Here is a 19710-nt window from a genome sequence, read left to right as displayed (position 1 = left end):
CGCCGTCGAGGCGGAGGTCGCCGTCGAGGCGGAGGTCGCCGTCGAGGCGGAGGTCGCCGTCGAGGCGGAGGTCGCCGTCGAGGCGGAGGTCGCCGTCGAGACATAAGTCGACGCCGAGGAAGAGATCGACGCCGAGAAGATCGCCGTCGAGGCACAGGTCGACGTCGAGGCACACGTCGACGTCGAGGAAGAGAGAGTCGCCGGGATCGGTGTACTCAGTGGTGTATACCCCACCTCGGAGGTCTCCGTCGCCTCCTCCTCTCCCACCTCTGCCACCGCCTCCTCCACCACCGCCACCTCCTCCACCACCGTCTCCACCTCCTCCACCGCCTCCTCCGCCACCCCGGCCTCTGTTGCTGCCAAGCACTCCTGCGGTGCCGCCGCCGGTCCCCCCGAGGTCGGTTTCCCTTCCACGGTACCTGACTCCGCCGCAAGGGACCCCGAAGCCACGACGCCCACGGTCGCCTGGACCAGCGAGACCGGCGGACAGGCCTAAGCCGAAGAGGTCGCGCTCCCGCTCTCACAGGAGGCGACGATCGCGGAGCCGAGGGCGATCCTCGTCAGACTCTAGACGACGCCGCAGAAGGTATAGGTCCAGGTCGCGCTCCTCGGACAGGGACCTTTCCCCGACGCTGTCGGACTCCCCGGGGACTAGGGTGTCGCCGGTGGACGACTTGGTCTCGTTCCAGGAGGTGCTGTTGCGAGGGGCTGCGAAGCTGAATATCACGGTGACTGTTCCAACACCCACGACGTCCGTGATATTTGAGACGCTTCATAAAAGACACTTGTCTCGCCCCCTCCTGCCTCTCGTGCCTGGACTGGTGGAACCAGCCTTGGAACTGTTCCTCACTCCCGCAACAGCGAAGGCCGCTCCGTCCAGGCTCATGAAGAAATATAGGGCCCCGGAGTCGGATCCGTCATTCTTGAGAGGGGACCCGAAACCGGATTCGGTTATCGTGACGGCGGCGAGAAAACAACATGCGACCGCCCCGGCCTCCACGGTGCCACCGGACAAGGAAAGCCGCTGGCTGGACTCTGCGGGCAGGAAGGTGTGTGGTACCGCCGCCACCACGATGAAGGCGGCGAGTGCAGGGGCGTTGTTGGGCCGTTACGACTGGGCCCTGTGGGAATCCCTGCAGCAATATGCGGACCTCCTGCCACGAGACAAGAAGGAGGACTTCTTGGAGACGGTGCGCGAAGGCATGCTGGTTTCTAACCAAACGATCAGCGCAGCAGCGGATATATCGCTATTGGCCGCCCACGCCTACTGTCATGGCGTCCACCAGCGGCGCCATTCCTGGTTGCGCCTGACGTCCCTCAAGCCGGAGGCGCAGCAGAGAGTGGCCAACCTGCCCTTCTCGGGGGAAACCCTGTTCGGGAAGCATGCGGACGATGAAATGGCCCGCATGAAGGCTGAAGCGGAAACCCTGACGGCCGTCGGGTTAGAGAAGGCCGAGAAAAAGAAACGACCGTTCCAGAGGAGGTTCGGGTCGTCGGGCCGAGGGCGTGGGCAGGGCTCGGGACAGCAGCAGCCACAACAGCAGCAGTTCCGCAAGCCCTTCCAGAAGCGCCAGAGGGGTAGAGGTGGCCAGCAGGCTACTACCACAAACAAGGGCCCGGCCGGGTCTCGGCCCTGAGCTGTTACTTCCCCCTCAACCGTTACCCACTCCAGTGGGGGGAAGCATTCGATTTTTTCCGGCAGAGTGGAGAAAAATTACTCAGGACAAGTGGGTGCTGAATATTGTTTGCAATGGATACAGTCTTCGGTTCATCAGCCCGCCTCCAGCGATTCCGCCGGTCAGCTCTCGCTTCCAGCTGAGGGAGCTCCAGGCGGAGGCAGACATCTTGTTGAGAAAAAAGGCGGTAGAAGAAGTACCTTTGTCTCAAAGGGGAAGAGGTCTGTACTCTCGGTTCTTCCTCGTTCGCAAGAAGGACAAGAACGAGTTCAGGCCCATTCTGGATTTGCGACAAGCAAACAAGTGGATTCGCAGAGAGAAGTTTCGCATGCTATCGTTGCACCAGATTTACCCTCAGCTGCAGCGGGGAGACTGGCTCTGTGCCATAGATCTACAGGATGCGTACTTCCATGTGCCCATAGCACAGAAGCACAGGAAGTTCCTGCGATTCCAAGTCGGCGCCAATCACTATCAATACACAGTACTGCCATTCTGGCTAAAGTCTGCTCCCAGGACTTTTTCGAAGTGCATGGCGGTGGTGGCGGCACACCTGCGGAGGAACAAGGTGTTTGTCTACCCGTATCTGGACGATTGGCTGATCAAGGCGTCATCCTTCGAGGAAGCGCAAGAACACTTCCGTTGGACGTGCGAGCTCTTGAACAAGCTGGGGTTACACGTCAACATGTCCAAATCGGTCCCATCTCCGGTACAGTGCATACAGTACCTGGGGGCCTCCATAGATACGCGGTCAGCAAGCGTGTCTCCTTCGGAGGAGAGACGGTTATCACTCCTTCGGAAGGCTCAGGACCTCAGGACTGCTCCATCGACGACTGTGAGGAAGGTGTCGTCTCTACTGGGATCGATGGCCTCCTGTATCTTCCTCACTCCGCACGCACGTCTACAGATGCGACCACTGCAGGAGTGCTTGGAGGATCAGTGGGATCAGAAGACAGGCTCTTGGGACGACAAGATCCGACTGTCTCTACATGCTCGTCAGTCTCTGAAGTGGTGGTGTTCGGCGGAAAACCTCCTCAAGGGGGTTCCCTTCCACAAGGACATTCCCACGACGAATGTGGTGACGGATGCTTCTCTCCAGGGCTGGGGTGCGCATTCCGGGGACCTGCAGATTCAAGGGAAGTGGTCTCCTTTGGAATCGACGTACCACATCAATTTCCTGGAACTCAGAGCTGTCTTCCTGGCACTGAAGGCTTTCCTTCCGTCCTTCCAGACCAACTCGCTGCTGATACAGACGGACAATACAACCACGATGTATTACCTCAACAAGCAGGGGGGGTCGAGATCGCGCACTCTGTCGCAGGAGGCGCAGGCGATCTGGCGCTGGCTGCTGGCCCGAGGACTGACGATCACGGCCACGCATCTGCCAGGGGTGCAGAATGCTCAGGCGGACGCCTTGAGCAGGCTGATTCAGGAAAACCACGAATGGGTCATAAACGACGAAGTACTAGGAGAAGTCTTCGCAAGGTGGGGGACTCCAGACGTAGATCTGTTCGCCACCGCCGAAAACAGCAAATGCCGAGACTTCGCATCCAGGTACTACCAGCGGGGGACGCTGGGGAATGCGCTATGGATCGATTGGTCGAACAGCTTTCTGTACGCTTTTCCACCCATTCCCCTGATTCCGGCGGTGCTCATCAAGCTGTCCCAGTCCAGGGCGCGGATGATCCTGATCGCCCCGGAGTGGCCCAGGCAGTGGTGGTTCACGGACCTTCTTCACCGGTCTCTCCTTCCTCACATGCGGTTGCCGTGCAGGCCGGACCTTCTCACGAAGTTCGGGGGGCGGATGGTGCACCCCAACCTCTCGTCTTTGAGTTTGGCGGCATGGCTCCTGAAATAGTGCAATATGGTCATCTGAATCTACCAGACGATTGTATGGACATTCTGAAGGAATCTAAGCGACCTTCCACTAGGACATCCTATGCTTACAAGTGGAAGAGGTTCTGTATCTGGTGTAAGTCCAAGAACTTTGATCCGACAACATGTAAGGAAGATGTCATTCCATTAAGGTTCATCTGGCTGCTTTGACTGCTTACAGGAAGTGCCCTTCACAGACGTCCTTCTTTCAGATTCCTGTGGTCAAGGATTTTTTGGAAGGCTTGAAGAAGGTGTTCCCTCCTGTCAGACTTCCCTCGCCTTCTTGGGACTTGAATGTGGTGCTGTCCAGACTGATGAGAGAGCCTTTTGAACCTATTCACAAGGCTTCATTGCAGCACCTATCCTGGAAGGCGGCGTTCCTAGTGGCCATTACATCGGCCCGCAGGGTGAGTGAACTTCAGGCATTATGTTGTCAAGAACCTTATACTGTGTTTCATGCTGCTAAGGTTGTGATGCGTACTCACCCTAAGTTCCTTCCTAAGGTTATCTCTGACTTTCATGTCAATCAGACCATAACTTTACCTACGTTCTTTCAGAATCCCTCTTCACCAGCGGAAAGGGCTCTCCATTCCCTGGATGTCCGAAGGGTGTTGAAATTTTATCTGGATAAGACCAAGGATATTCGTAGGTCTGACCAATTGTTTGTTAATTATGGCTCAGTCAGGACTGGTCTTGCGACCTCTAAGCAGTCCATCTCTCGGTGGATTGTGTCCTGCATACAGTTGTGTTATCAAAAGGCTAATAAGACCTTAGGGGGTAAACCTAAGGCTCATTCCACCAGGGGCAAAGCTGCCACGACGGCTTTGCTGCGTAATGTTCCGATTGCGGAAATCTGTAAGGCGGCCACGTGGAAGTCGGTCCATACCTTTGCTGCGCATTACTGTCTGGACACGGATGCCAGGGCAGATGCTCAGGTTGGGCAGGCTTCGCTGCGAAATTTGTTCGCACAGTAGTGGTAGTGTCTTATGTGTTCTCCACCGCTTTTGTTGTGTGGGGATGGGCTTGCCATTCTATTCACTAGATTATGACTATACACAGAGATCCCCTACTACAGAAGGAGTAGTTTATTTTCTGTAACTCCAGTTCTGTAGTAGGGGTATCTCTGTTATAGTCATAAGCGCCCGCCCTCCTCCCCGGTGGAGAGATACTTATTCATATGTAGAATGCTACAGGTCTGGCGTGCTACGCCTTCAAAAAGAACTGAAAGTAAATGGGACCTGCTGGGCATTCTGGGATACTGGGGAAAGTTCTGGAAAACTGGAAAGTTTTCTTAAAGGCACAGTATCCTGTTCCAAGCCACATAATGGCAGCCTATGGGGCTTGTCTGTCCACTCCTTCCTCTCTATCATTCCAGAGGCTTTTGCTGGTAGAGGCAGGGTTTTTTCCTATGTGGAGAAAAACTGGACAGGCAGTGCTGTTTGTGGATTTTGGTGGAATTCTAGTTGAAGTACTGGACAGTGTAGCCTGTGGGTATAGGCTGCATTATCTGTCTTTAAATTAAATTCTCTCTTAAAGGTGTATGCAGGTCTGCATGATTTGTCACCTTTTAGAGATTATTTTTTATTGCTCCGGGGTCCGCGCACATGGGCGGGACTATTCACTAGATTATGACTATAACAGAGATACCCCTACTACAGAACTGGAGTTACAGAAAAGAAACTACTCCTTCTCCTTCATATACACAGTTTCGGAAAGATCTTAAAACCCTGTTATTTGAGCAAGCTTACACTGTCTAGCCCTACTGCCGACCGCTACTGCATCACTTAAAGCGCCATGAAACCGCATGGTATACGTGCGCTCAATAAATGTTTTTAAATTCAAATAGACACTTTTGATATTTGATGATTGTATCAGACAGATAAATAATCGTTTTACCCTGTGGTTGCGTAAGGCACATTGGTGCAAGAATAAGGTTTCATCAGGAATGTAAACAGTTGACCACGCCAAGATGGCGATGATTTGTACTATGGTATGCGTTCATAAGTCCTTTGTTTATGTAATTTTCACGATAATTGTCTGCTTCCAGCGTGCCTGATGAAATTGTGAAAGGCGACTGCCGAAACGCCTTTGTTTCTGCAGAGTTCACAATAAACTTCAAGAACTCACCCCCGCGAGTTCCTTCCCTTGTTTGATGTGATGGGTTAACTCTAGCAGCAAAATCACATCTACTGAAGAGATCTGACAGTTCAGTATGTCCGAGTCAGCTAAAAAAAAAAAAGGACTATTCAGACCTTGTTGAACATGTGGAAAGACAAGGCTACATTCAAAAGATTCTCACAAGGAATGCATCTATTCCCTTCAGCCTCCCATAAGGTAAACAGAGTCAAATGTATCGTACCTTTCCTTTAAAAACCTTGAAGGATAGGGAGGGAAGGCTACTAATATTGCTTCAGAAACTTAAAGCCAAGGATGCCCCAGTTTCTGAGGAGATTAGTGTGGATACCTTAAATATATATATGAAACCTCATAAAATGGGGAAGGCCAGTAGCTTAACTGCCTTAGGAACCACCAAAAAGGATCTAAAAAAAACCTATCATGGGTCATCAGGAGAGTGTAGTCCATCAGCCTAGCGCTGCCACTGACATAACAAGCATTTGCAATGCAATAGGTCTCGCAGTTACAAGAGTTTCAGCTATTGGCATTGTAAATAACAATGCCTTTTATTTATTTTTTTTAAAGAAAAACAAATAAAATAAAAGGCATTATTATTTGCAATGTCAATAGCTCAAACTCGCGTAAATGCGAGACCTATGCTTGTTAAGAAACAGTCTGGGGAGTCGTATCAGACACATAAAGTGAACATCAAAAGTGCTAATTTAAAACCGGGCCTGCCACTCATTGTTTTGGGGAGGAGCAAGAACTGAAAATGCGGGACAAATGAAGGTCATAAACCAAACCAAAGCAAGATTTTACGAACAAATACATTTGAAAGAAAGGCCAGCAGAATGGTTTAAATAAGACACATTTTTGAAATTGATATAAAAAACAGTGAGGCAAATAACACTTTTATCGATATGAATATAGGTGTCACTAAAATCTTCTCGGCAGCACTGGTCGCCTGGTGAAGCGCTTCCAGCCATATGTCCTCACTAAGGGTGCGTGCAAGGCTATAGGTGGACAGTGACACTGGCACTCAAGTCAGTAAGCCAACCCCCTAGCCTGACTCCTGAGCCCTGCAGCTCCCTCTGACAACATTGTGTATTGTGTCCTTTCCCAAGGTGCACATACAAAGTGTCGTGAAAGGTGAGTTCTTAGGTCAGTGGGCAACCTCCAAGAAGGTGGGGGAGGGGGTAGAAAGCAGCGAATTCACTCACAAACCCTCAGTACAGGGGAGTGAGGAAGCCATAGCGCGCGCGCGCCCACCAGTGTGAGCTTCTGCCAGTGCACGCAGATAGAGGCCCCCATGCGGCTCTCTCTGGCCCTTGGCCTTTGAATCGGTCATAATCCCATGGCCAGAGCTCCACTCTTCCTGGACTTACCATGGCACTGGTGACGCTGAAGCACTCGCCCACCCGGAGCACCGCATCCTTACCAAGCACCAGTGAGTTAAGCCCGACAGGATGCCGGTAGGGGAGGTTGGGAAAAGACGGGACATGGCTGCTGGTTAGGCCGCGTGACCAATGATGCGGCAGCCGGCTTGCTATGCGCCCGCAGCACGGGAGGGGGGACGGGACGGGCGCTCCACACCGCCCGGAAATCCGATGCGGACCAAGCCACCTGGAAGGAGGGAAAGTGAAAGCGAACGCGCGCCATGCGCGTGCTGTGTTTAAGCGCCAGCCGTACGCGGGGACTGGAGATGTGCACGCATATGGAGTGCACATCTCCTGTCCGTACGTGTGTACATCTCCTGTCCACCTTCGGCAGAGAAACCGACGACAATAGGTCTCGCCAAGGCGAGCAGCGCATGCGCTGCATCGCTAAACGAGACCTAAAAAGGAGATGTCTACCCAGAAGAATCAAAATATGAGCCTGCAACACCTTCGCCAAAGTTGGCTTTAAATTCAAAAATCCCTCTTCAGTGCCATCAATGGAAAAATCCACCACAACTGCAATGAAAACAAGCATTACATAGCCAATAGGTCTCGCTTTTGGGACCTTATAAGTATTTAGTTATGCAGCACAATATCCTTGGTGCAATAACATCAACTGTTGCATGGCTAAAAACGTATAAGGTCCCAAAGGCAAGACCTATTGGCTATGCCAGTGCTTGTTTTTAGAGGCCTGGCATGCAGTTTTAAATGTAGACTGGTAAGGAAGGTGCCAACCCGTGGGGCAAGGTCTAGAGAGAAATAAGATAGGAAGAGAGGCGAGTTATAATGAGATAGCACAAATAGAAAAGGGAAGCACTGAATGACAGATCAGGTAAACAAAGTAGCGAGGCAGGTAGAGCCGGTTGGATGAAAGATATGAGAGTAGAGAAAAAGAGGTGCAGATGAGGTAGAGAGATGAGGCTAATATAGAGGAAGTGCGAGGGAGAAGTAGAGAATGGTGAAATAGGGAGAGAGAGAGACAGAGGTAAGACAGATGTATTAAACGAGCGAGACATTGGAAGCAGAGAGAGTGAACGGAAACAGTGAAGGAGATAAAAAGAGAGATGAAAGCAAAGGGAGTGATAGATGGAGTGGAAGAGGGAGAGCATTGTAGAGAAAGAAATAAAAATAATGGGGAAGGCGAGGGAAAGAGGACATCAATAAAAAGAGAGACATAGAAGGCCAGTGAGTGGAACCAGCACACTTTTTGTAAATGTGTTGCCTGCAGTCCTTAGATGTATAATGTATACAACTCGCTTCATTGCCAACCTATACATTTATTAGGTGTGTGCAAAAGCATTGCTTTGGGTACTATGTGAACTGACTTCCAACGCCTGATAAAAAAACGGCTTTATTTTTTTTACTTCAAATGTGAAGTCATTCGCAGCATTCTTCCGTTACCGAGTCAAACAAAGGTTGGAAGCATGAACTCACTGAGAAGGGCCGTCTTTATGAGAGTTATGTGAGGGAATTCAAAACAATGCATTATCTTATTTGCCGCTGCACATTTAACAAGGAAGTTAACCGCGGGGCCAAAGGGAAAGTGATCGCGGGGGAAAAATCAACTGCCGGCCACAGCTTGCAGTGCATGTGCGCGAGTGGTGCGCGCGCAGCAGTAATCACGCCATATGGCGCCTCTGCTCAAGCCCGCGCACATGCACTGCAAGCTGTGGCTGGCGGCAGCATTTTTTGAAGCCCTTACTTAAAGCCCTTACTAAAAATGCCCAAGAAACCACCGGTTACATCATCCATGCCATCGTCGACGACACCGTCAAAGAGGGAAAAGGTATTTTCTCAACCCATTTTACTGATGCCGGAGCATATCTCCCTCAGTATGGTGTCACCACTTCCACCAACCCATTTAATAGATGAAGAAGATTCGGATGAGGACAACAGACCATTTGGAACTGCCTGTAGTCCTTCTGAATTAAATATGAAATATCAAGAAGAGGAGGAAGGTGAAGAGTATTTTAGGGAAGATTATTATTCTTTGGGAGCACAACAATATGCAGATAGACCCATTCAATATATAGTCCAATACCAGCCCTGGAGTCATCTTCAGCCTCAAGAAGACGTGATACAGGTACCAAGGGATTTGGTTCATGATTTAAAGAGCATGCTGGAAGATTATTATTAAAAGGTTTCCAAAACCTACAAAGACGACCAGGAAACACAGCCAGTCACAAAAAAGGTCCGCTTCAGAGACACCCTTAACACTAGAGCACTATTTAGTGTAAACATGCTAGCTTGGACTTTCCTGCGTGGGCTGTGTGTTGTCCATCTGTTCTCCCATCACATTTCAAGAGAAGTGGAATAGTTGACCAGTGATTACATGCCCACCCCTTCCTTTCAGAGACCTGTTTTGCAGGCTGAGGCCTTTGTTCATTCCTCCGGAAGTTATGTTAAGAACGGTTTCCTTTGATATAAAACTTGGAGGTATCTGCCATCCATGCTGCAATTACAGAACCACAGACATGCTTTTAAAGACATTCATTTGGGTTGTGGAAATGTTTACTGAAGCTCACGTGACAGTTAACTTCATGCCGCAAGTGCTCTTTCTCACCATTTTACTATGGCCTTAATTATAAGTGAACTACTCGGTGTTAACCACATTTTCCGCCATGTTTGTGATACCTGCGTGGAGTGGCTCCAAACTCCTTCCAGCACCTAGGTATGCTGTTACTATGGATTCTGTTATGGATGTTGTCAGCACTGGAAGGACCTGTAACCATTCGTGCAACTATCAACTCTTTTCCCAAAGATGCCTGTTTTTATACTTCCTCTGAGACTTTCCACCGCCCACCCCCCAAATGCTAGTTCCTGCCTGTTGGTCTAAATGGGCTTCAGCTGCCGCTCCTTCCTCCTTACTGCTAAACATTCCCGGGAAGGGGTCCAGTCCGTGACTGCTCCTAACAAATGAACACTCCTGTGAATGGGGCCATAATGTGAAACTGCTGAATGTGCTGTATAAATGTGTGCATAGAGTTCCTAGTGACTGATGGTCTTCTCTTTTCTTTTCTCACTCAGTGTCCCGCCGTAGCAGTGAAGAACTGAAGAGGGACATCAGTTCAACAGATGGAGCTTCACAGTCCTCCCACATGGGCATAGGAGCCCCCTCGCCCCAGCTTTCCCTCTCCTCCTCTTCGCCCACTGCGTCAGTCACCCCAACGGCACGCAGCCGAATTAGGTAAGACTTCTATCTCCTGTCTGCACGAATTACCCAAAAACATAGCCAGATCAAGAAAGGCTGATATTTCTTCAAGGCGGTCAGACGTTTGACAACTGTCATGCCTTTACACCTCTTTCTCCCACTAACCTAACCCCTTTGTCCATACCATCAGCACTCTGGCGACCTGTGGCTGAAGTAGTCATGGAATTCTTTTTGGTACCTGTAGTAAGACCTGGCAGAGTAGGGAGTCAGGCAGGACGGCACAGGAATGGTTGCGGGGGCTTCTTACAAGTGACCAGATTTGAACCCACAGGACCAGGCAGGGCACAACTCAACTCCGCTGCAGTTTGAAGGCCAAGCTTTCTGCAGGGGCTGCAAGTATGGATGAACTAAAGTTTAAAGCGTGTGATCTCACACCCCTATGGAATGGCAACGGTTTGGTTTCTTGCCTGGGACCCTGTCTTCCAGATACTGTCCTCTCCAAGGGCTCAGGTGTTATAAAAATTGGGGTCCAAGCTATAAGCAAGGCCTAGTGGCTAATGCACGACCTGTATGGGACCAGGTGCATCAAAGAATGGCATCCAGTGTTTAGACTTTCTTCGAAGGTACTGGTTCGCCTTGAGTGACCAGACTTGACAAATAGAGCTTGAGCTCTCTCTCTCTCTCTGGACCTGGCCCAGCAGAGACCAACTCTAGGGTATAATGTTCTCCCTGTAAGCGACCAAATCTGGAAAAAGTTCCTTCCAAAGACTGATTCGCTAGGGAGCACCACACTGTCAGACATTTATCTCACTTCCATTGACCTGGGTGAAGTCTTACACCTTTCTTGGTACTGCCATATCCATTCTCGTAGTTTTCACTTTTTGTGTTTTTTAAAGATCAAGATTTGCAATACACAGCCTGATTCTTTAGCCTTCTGTTCTACCAAGTGCTGGTGGTGAACTTCTCTGGACCACAATCCAATTTCCTTCCGAACTCCTTTGTTATAATCCTCTTTCCAGCTTCTCTGCACCTCCAATTTGGAAGCATTTTGACCAGTAGTAGCTGCTCCCCTGATGCCCAACCTTTTTCTCTGAAAGAAACGCATAGTGATAGATTCCTTTCCTTATATTTCCCCCCAGGCGTCAGACTGGATCCGGAAATTTTTTGTCAGCAGTACCCCTGCGCGTCGGTAGGTGGCGTTGTGCGGCTCTGTGTCAGTCGTTGGCGTCGTGGTCGCCGAGATGACGTCGCTGGCGCTACTCAGACGCTGCCCACGCATGCTGACGTCAGTTCCTTTTTTTCCGCGCCAGCAAGCGCAGATCCGGGAAGAGCAGGAACTTTTTTAGGCCTTTTTGTCTCTATTTTTCTCCTAGTGCAGTTAGGATGCCCGGTTTTAAGTCCTGCGAGGACTGTCACCGTATGATGTCAGTGACGGGCACACACCGAGTGTGTCTTCTCTGCCTGGGGCGCGACCACGACCCCAAGTCGTATCCCGACTGCCGGGCCATGGCGCCGAAGTCTTTGTGGGAGCAGTCCCGAAAGCTGCTGGAGGCCCGGCAGTCGGCTCCGCACCGTTCGAGGTCCCGGTCCCGTGGGAGGTCGAGGGACCGTTCGCGGAGTCATCACCATCGATCTTCGGGATCCAAGTCTTCGCATTCGGGGTCAGGTAAGGCGAAGCACAAGAAGTCGAAGAAACGTCCTCGTTCTCGGACTGCCCGTCTCCGGTCGCGTGACGAGGCTGAGGGTGCGGGAGCTGCCTCCCCCGCGGCTCGGGCGGAGCCTGTGCAGTTGCCGCCGGCCTACCTGCCCTTCCCGTGTCCGTCGGCGACTCCGGCCCACATACAGGACTTCCTGTCAGCCATGGCTCGCCTGTTTGGGCCGTCGGGTCCTGCTGGTGCGCCTTCGGGCCCCGCGGTCCCGACTGGGGGGTCCTCGCCTTTCATCGCCGGTGGCTCCAGCCCGACGTCGCTGTCGGCTCCGGCCTCAGCGCCGCAGGTCACACCTGATTCCCTCTCAGAAACTCCTCTTCATCGGAGCGGTTCTGGACACGGCGCAGTTTCGGGTCTATCCTCCCAAACAGCAAGTCCAGGATATTCGGGCTCTGATTCCGATCTTTCAGCCCTTGTCCCAGGTTTCGGTCAGAGTGACCCTGAGGCTGCTGGGCCTTATGGCCTCCTGCATCCTGCTGATCGATCATGCCAGATAGCATATGCGGGCTCTGCAGTGACACCTGAAGTTCCAGTGGGCGCAGCATCAGGGGAACCTGTCCGATCACGTCCAGATCTCGGAGGGCACTGCACGACAGTTGCAGTGGTGGCTCACGGCCCGGCATTGGGTCGACGGCAGATCCTTCTCCCTTCCCCAACTGGAGTTTACAGTGGTGACGGATGCATCCCTCCTGGGATGGGGCAGCCACATGGGCGAGGCAGAGATCAGAGGACTCTGGTCTCCGGCGGAGTCCAAGCTCCATATCAAACTTCTGGAGCTTCGGGCAATCCGACTTGCAATGAAGGCATTTGTTCCCTCTGTCAAGGGGAGAGTAGTGCAGGTGTTCACAGACAAAACAACCACCATGTGGTACTGCAACAAGCAAGGCGGGGCGGGGTGGGGTCGTGGACCCTCTGTCGGCTCTGCGCCTCCGGACATGGCTGGACCATCCGGGCGTTTTCCTGGTGGTTCAACGCCTGGCAGGTTCTCCGAATGCCAGGGTGGACGAACTTAGCCGCAGGTGCATGATGGATTACGAATGGCGTCTTCACTCGGAAGTGGTGTAAGAGCTCTTTCAGCAGTGGGGAGAGTCTTGGTTAGATCTATTCACCACCAAAGAGAATGCGCAATGTCAGTTCTGCACGTTGGAATTTCCAAGGCGGCACTCGCTCTGCGATACTTTTCGTCACAAGTGGAGTTGCGGTCTGTTGTACGCCTTTCCTCCTATACCACTTCTGCCCAGAGTGCTGAAGAAGATCAGGCGTGACCAAGCACAAGTCATCCTTGTGGCCCCGGACTGGGCTCTCGGAGAGTATGGTATCCAGAGCTACTTAGTATGAGCATCGATCCTCCGATCAGACTGCCTCTTCGGGAGGATCTTCTGTCGCAGCAATAGGGGACGGTCTTGCACCCGAATCTGTCCATCCTCCACCTCTTTGCGTGGAGATTGAGTGGCGGCAGTTGATTCTTTTCGACTTGCCTCCTGAGGTTTCTGATGTCATTCTGGCAGCCAGGCGTCCCTCCACTAAAATGGTATACGCCTGCAGGTGGAACAAGTTTGTGGCATGGTGCACAGCAAAGGCTGTGAGTCCCCTTTCTGCCCCTCTTTCCGAGGTCCTTTTGTTCCTTCTTTCTTTAGCCCGGCAGGGCTCTGCTCTGGGCACTATCAAAGGTTATCTTTCTGCCATTTTGGCCTTTCTCAGGCTCCCTTATCAGCCATCTCTTTTCAAGTCCCCTGTTCTAAATAGATTTCTCAAAGGCATTACACACCTTTTCCCTCCTATTCCGTTTGTGATGCCACAGTGCGAATCTGGTTCTTACTTATCTCATGTGTGCTCCTTTTGAGCCCCTTCACAACTGTCCTCTTGAAGACTGCCTTCCTGGTTGCTATCACCTCCGCTAGGCGAGTGAGTGAGGCCCCACCGTCTGGACCCAAAACGTGCGTTCTCATTTTATCTCAACTGCACACAACAGTTCCGGGTAGATGACCAGGCTTTGTTGGCTACGTTGGCAACAAGAAAGGTCGGGCGGTACACAAGAGGACTATCTCCTGCTGGGTTGTCTTGTGTATCAAAGCCTGTTACTCTTTGGCTAAAAAAGAGCCTCCGGTGGGGCTGCATGCTCATTCCACTAGAGCAACTGCAGCCACTACTGCATTGGGACGTGGTGTTCCCCTGAAAGGCATCTGTCAGGTAGTGATGCAGCGCAAAGGGCAAAATTGACATATTCTCCCTATGTCACAGATTCGTAATCACAACAACTCATCCATACACTCATTCATTGGTGGGGCCCATAACACCAACACGCACTCGTCTCATTCGAATCCGTACATAGGAGAAAAAGCGCTGGACATGTGGGTACCTTATTACCTATCAGGATTAATTATCTTTACATTATATACATTTTATACATATGCACCTACAGAATCCTGACCTTAACATCAAGGCACTCCACCACTTGGTCGATGGAGAACCAGCTAAAACACAGTTAAAGCCTAGGAAACATTTGATTATTTTCTGTAATTAATTAAAGAACCACAAACTCGGGGTTTTCTGTAACTTTTCTTAAGTTTCCCATGGTAAACTGGTTCTCCATGAGACTTGGCATAGGAAGGCGCAACTTGTTTAATATTCCTTCTGCTCCCAGGCGAAAGTTGCAAATGTAACATTTAAAGGAAGAGAAGACATTTCAGGTTTCAGGTTCTGTATTGTCCCTTCCGCTGTTCTCACACCGTCGTCAGTTGGCAGGCAAACACGTTCATATCCTTGACAAGGAACACGGTGTCACAGCTCTGGGGTCATTTGGAGATCTCCATAGCCATCCGATTCTGCGCAGAAACCATCGCGCTCACATGGTGGCGTTTTCTGTAGAGACTCCATCTTGGGTACTGCGGCCTAGTAGGCCCGTATGCCAACTTAAGCAAAAACAGACATAACAGTCATTAAAATATAGAAATGGAGATTCTGATGTTTAAACCCACACTAATCCCAATGTATATTAGTATTTCCCTAGCTGTAGCAACATTTAAAGAAATACTACTCACCATTTTGTAGTTTTGGAAGCACAAACAATCACAAAGCAACATAAATAATGCAATTTTTCTATTTCACCACAATCTAGGGTTAGTTTGTGCACCATAATTAATTAATTATTCTGCCATGCAATTAGCATTTTAGTCCCACGTATATCTCGTGTTTATCAAGGTGTAAAAGTTGATTCGTAAATTTCACTGCAAACCAGTTAGTTCAAGTTAGATTTAGAATGATTACGTAATTCATTTCATGCAATTTAGAGGAGGTATACAAAATTTTGTTTTACCTGCTCCATCAGCAGCCACGTGGGCCTCGCTGCACACGTTTACTAAGCATTATTGCCTGGACAGCCAAGTCCGGAGAGACGGCTTTTTGGGCCATTCTCTTCTCTGGGACTTTCTGGTGTGATCTTGGTTCGCAGACCCACCACCGGGGTTGGTATTGCTTGGGGCATCTATTCTAAGGTAAGGAATCTTTTTCCTTTCAGATGAACAAGTTACTTACCTTTGGTAACGGTATATCTGTAAGAAACATTAGTAGTGATAGATTCCTTACCGCCCCACCCATCCTCCCTCATTCTGCGAACTGATTTCTAGAGTTAAGGTCACCCCTTTCAGGGCCCTAGTTTCAATGCACCTGTGGTCAGAATCTTGCATTGCTCTGCGTTCCTGGCGTGGAAAGTTGTGTACAGAACTGACGTCAGCGCGCGTGGGTGGTGTCTAAGTAGCGCCCGCAACGTCATTTCGGCTACCACGATCCTAACGACGGACACGGAGCTGCACTCTGCAACCTACCGATGCGCAGGGGTACTGCTGACGAAAACTTTCCAGATCCAGTCTGACACCTGGGGGTAATTCTAAGGTAAGGAATCTATCTCTACTAATGTTTCTTACAGATATATCGTTACCAAACTTAAGTAATTTGTTCTTTAGGTCTCGCCTGCTAGACAGCACTGCACTGTCTGTTAGAATAAGTGTTAACTTAGTGTGTTTAGAGCTCGTCCATTGCTTGCCATTGGTTGACTTTATTGCCACTATAAATTTGCTTGGTTCTTATTGGTCAGCTTATGTAGGCTCATCTTATGCTTGTCCCACCCCTAAAGCATGGATGCATTACCTGGTTTCTTCCAATGCTCGCTTCCCAAGCACTATTTTTTTCTTTTCGTTTAAGCACAAGAGTGCTGTCTCCCTTGTGTAGTTCTCCCCCTTCACATGTTTATGTCTCTTGCCCAAGCGGCTCTCACCCCCAGATCCACATTGTTCTGCCTCCCCCATGAGCTTTTCTCAAAGCTGCACCCTACGTGTTGCTTCCACCCCACGTCTTTGTTGATTTCACCCCACCTGCTTTAAAAACAACGAAAAAATACTTTCGCTTAGTTTTTTCTTTTTTGAGTTAACGATCCAATTCAGATCAGTAACTAAAATGGGAAGAAAAAAGTGTCTGTGTCATTTTGTTAGGGGTAAGCATGCGTGCTGCGCTAGGTTGCAAAGTGAAACTGCCTGCTTCGTATAAGGCTTTTAAAAAAAAAATTTATTCAGCCATGCTGTACAGCCTCTGTCCAGCTTGGCTAAAAACCATTGGCAAAGCCAATATGTCCCAAAAGTGAGACCTATTGGTGCTGCCAATGCTAGTTAACATTAGTCGGTCCCACTGTGAATGCCTTTACATTTAGTTTCATTATCACTCACTTCCTCTGTGTCTCCATCCCGATAGACAAAATCTGCTATATTTATTACTAGGCCTGCCTGTGAAATTTCCACTCCGCTGGTGAAGTTTGTTGAGTTTTTCCCACTTGGCATAGCGCACAAAGTTCTGAAACGCATTGCATAGTTTTTTTCTCGCTTGCGCTCGCCAACGTTAAGTTGGCGACCGTGAAAAATCTTACTACAGACCACCTCCCGGTGAGATTTCTCCATGCAGGCGGACGCTGATGGCCGCTACTGCTTGCGTTGAGAAACCTTTTGTTCATTTTAAGGAAGCTGCTGATCGAGTAGAAAAACCTTTGCAAGCAACAGAAAGAAGAAGCACCCTCTTGCACTGCCGTTCACACTGATTTTCCAGCACAGTACAAACACCTGGCGCTAAAAATCGGCGCTAATGCCTATTTATGGCCCTCACTCGAAAACCATCCCTTAATTCATTAGCTCCCATCGTCAGCTATTCCCTTACAAATGTAAGTGCTCTTGGAAGAGAGTGATCGGGTAAATGGCAGGGAGCTGTGATGTAGAAGGCGGTGCTGAATGTAGTGTGCTGCGTGCCACGGCATGCTGCAATGAAAAGCAGAGTCATAGCACGAATGTGATGAATGCTAAAAACTAGAGTTTAGGAATAATGGTTTGGAATGTCCATAAATCAGAGACTTAAATAATTAAAAAGTCTGTGAACCAGAGTCTAGAAACACTGGCACAAAAAGAACAGAAGTTCATAAGCTGCTGATAAGGACGGGACGTCGGTGGCACTGCAGCTACTAGAGATTCCTGGGTGCACTGGATATTAACAGTTTGAGGTGTTGATGGCTTTATCATGTTCCAGTATACATTGAATGTTTATAGAGCATGGCGTACGTGTTCTCTCTGCATGCAATGGACTGCTGAACATGCCACTAGAAGCTCACCACATATAGCTTCTCTGCCTGTTACCTGCTTCCTATGGGCAGCAATATCTGAGAGTAAAACATTGTGCCCAGAGAAGAGATAGTGGGAATTGTGCATCAGAGAGCAAGGAGTAGCAAGAGAGAAGACTGAGATGATATACTGGTGATTATAGGATGCTTTGTGTGGGGTGACATGATGCTGCGTAACAGGATGCACAGGTGTTTACAGTAGGTGCTCAGTGAAAATCCTATAAGAGTGTTTACACCTTTCTGGCTAGCGCATTTTAAAAGCTGCAGACCAACTTCATTGATCTGCACCACAACGGGCTGCACATGCTAAAGTTCTGGTGGGAGTGAACCCATGTTCTGCATCGTACCCCCTTGTAAAGCATAGAGCCCATATCCTGCATCATACACCCTTATGAACCAAAGAGCCCATATCCTGTATCATACACCCTTATGAACCATAAAGCCCATATCCTGCATCATACAGCCTTATGAAGCATAGAGCCCATGTATTCTATCATACAACCTTATGAACCAGAGCCCATATCCTGCATCTCATACACCCTTATGAACCATAGAGCCCATATGCTGCACCGTACCCCTTTGTGAAGCATAAAGCCCATGTCTTCTATCATACACATTTATGAACCAGACCCCATATCCTGCATAATACATCCTTATGAAGCATAGAGCCTGTGTATACTATCATACACCCTTATGAACCATAAAGCCCATATCCTGCATAATACACCCTTATGAACCATAGAGCCCATATCCTGCATCATACACACTTATGAATCATAGAGCCCATATCCTGCATCGTACACCCTTATGAACCATAGAGCCCATATGCTGCATCGTACACCCTTATGAAGCATAAAGCCCATATCCTGCATCATACAGCCTTCTGAAGCATAGAGCCCATGTATTCTATCATACACTATTATGAACCAGAGCCCATATCCTGCATCTCATACACCCTTGTGAAGCATAGAGCCCTTGTATTCTGTCATACACCCTTATAAACCATAGAGCCCATATCCTGCATCATAAACCCTTATGAACCATAGAGCCCATATGCTGCATCGTACACCCTTATGAACCATAGAGCCCATATCCATCATACATCCTTATGAACCAGAGCCCATATCCTGCATCTCATACACCCTTATGAAGCATAGAGCCCATGTATTTTATCATTCACCCTTCTGAACCATAGAGCCCATATCCTGCATCATTCACCCTTATGAACCGTAGAGCCCATATCCTGCATCATACACCCTTATGAACGACAGAGCTCATATCCTGATTCATACACCCTTATGAAGCATAGAGCCCATGTATTTTATCATTCACCCTTCTGAACCATTGAGCCCATATCCTGCATCATTCACCCTTATGAACCATAGAGCCCATATCCTGCATCATACACCCTTATGAACGACAGAGCTCATATCCTGATTCATACACCCTTATGAAGCATAGAGCCCATGTATTCTATCATACACCCTTAAGAACCATAGAGCCCATGTTCTAAATTGTACACCCTTACGGATCATAGAGCCCATATCCTGCATCATACACCCTTACAGCTCATATCCTGATTCATACACCCTTATGAAGCATAGAGCCCATGTATTCTATCATACACCCTTATGAACCATAGAGCCCATATCCTGCATCATACACCCTTATGAACCATAGAGCCTATGTTCTACATTGTACACCCATATGAACCATAGAGCACATATCCTGCATCGTACACACTTATGAACCATAGAGCCCACTGGTAAATAAAAGTACCACTGCGGGCACTGCCTAGTAACCAATGACTGCTTCAGAACCCCAAAAACAGCCCTCACGACCAACCCCTGTAGTAAGCGTGACTGTGCACCTATGCTGCCCTTGGAGAGTAAGGGTTTACAAAGGGAGTAACTCAGTAATAAACAAGACCAAGGGACATCACTGGTAAATAAATGTACCACTACGGGCACTGCCTACTAACCACTGACTGCTTCAGAACCCCAAGAACAGCCCTAATAACCAACTCCTCATGTAAGCCTGACTGTGCACTTTGCTGCCCTTGCAGAGTCAGATTTACAAAGGGAGTAACTCAGTACTA

General features: G+C 49.3%; 1 protein-coding gene across 2 annotated transcripts in view; it reads left to right on the top strand.

Annotated features, from left to right (window-relative positions):
• Nucleotides 1-19710, top strand: part of SPECC1L (sperm antigen with calponin homology and coiled-coil domains 1 like) — a 613771-nt gene that overhangs the window by 380904 nt on the left and 213157 nt on the right. For both annotated transcript variants that reach the window (XM_085634686.1, XM_085634685.1), the window contains one exon: nucleotides 10127-10286. In XM_085634686.1, coding sequence (XP_085490812.1) covers nucleotides 10127-10286 — 160 coding nt within the window. The remainder of the gene's footprint in view (nucleotides 1-10126; nucleotides 10287-19710) is intronic.

Source organism: Triturus cristatus, chromosome 11 (assembly GCF_964204655.1).
Source record: "Triturus cristatus chromosome 11, aTriCri1.1, whole genome shotgun sequence".
NCBI lineage: Eukaryota > Metazoa > Chordata > Amphibia > Caudata > Salamandridae > Triturus > Triturus cristatus.
Note: the sequence above shows the minus strand (reverse complement) of the source record. Positions and strands in the feature narration are given on the sequence as shown.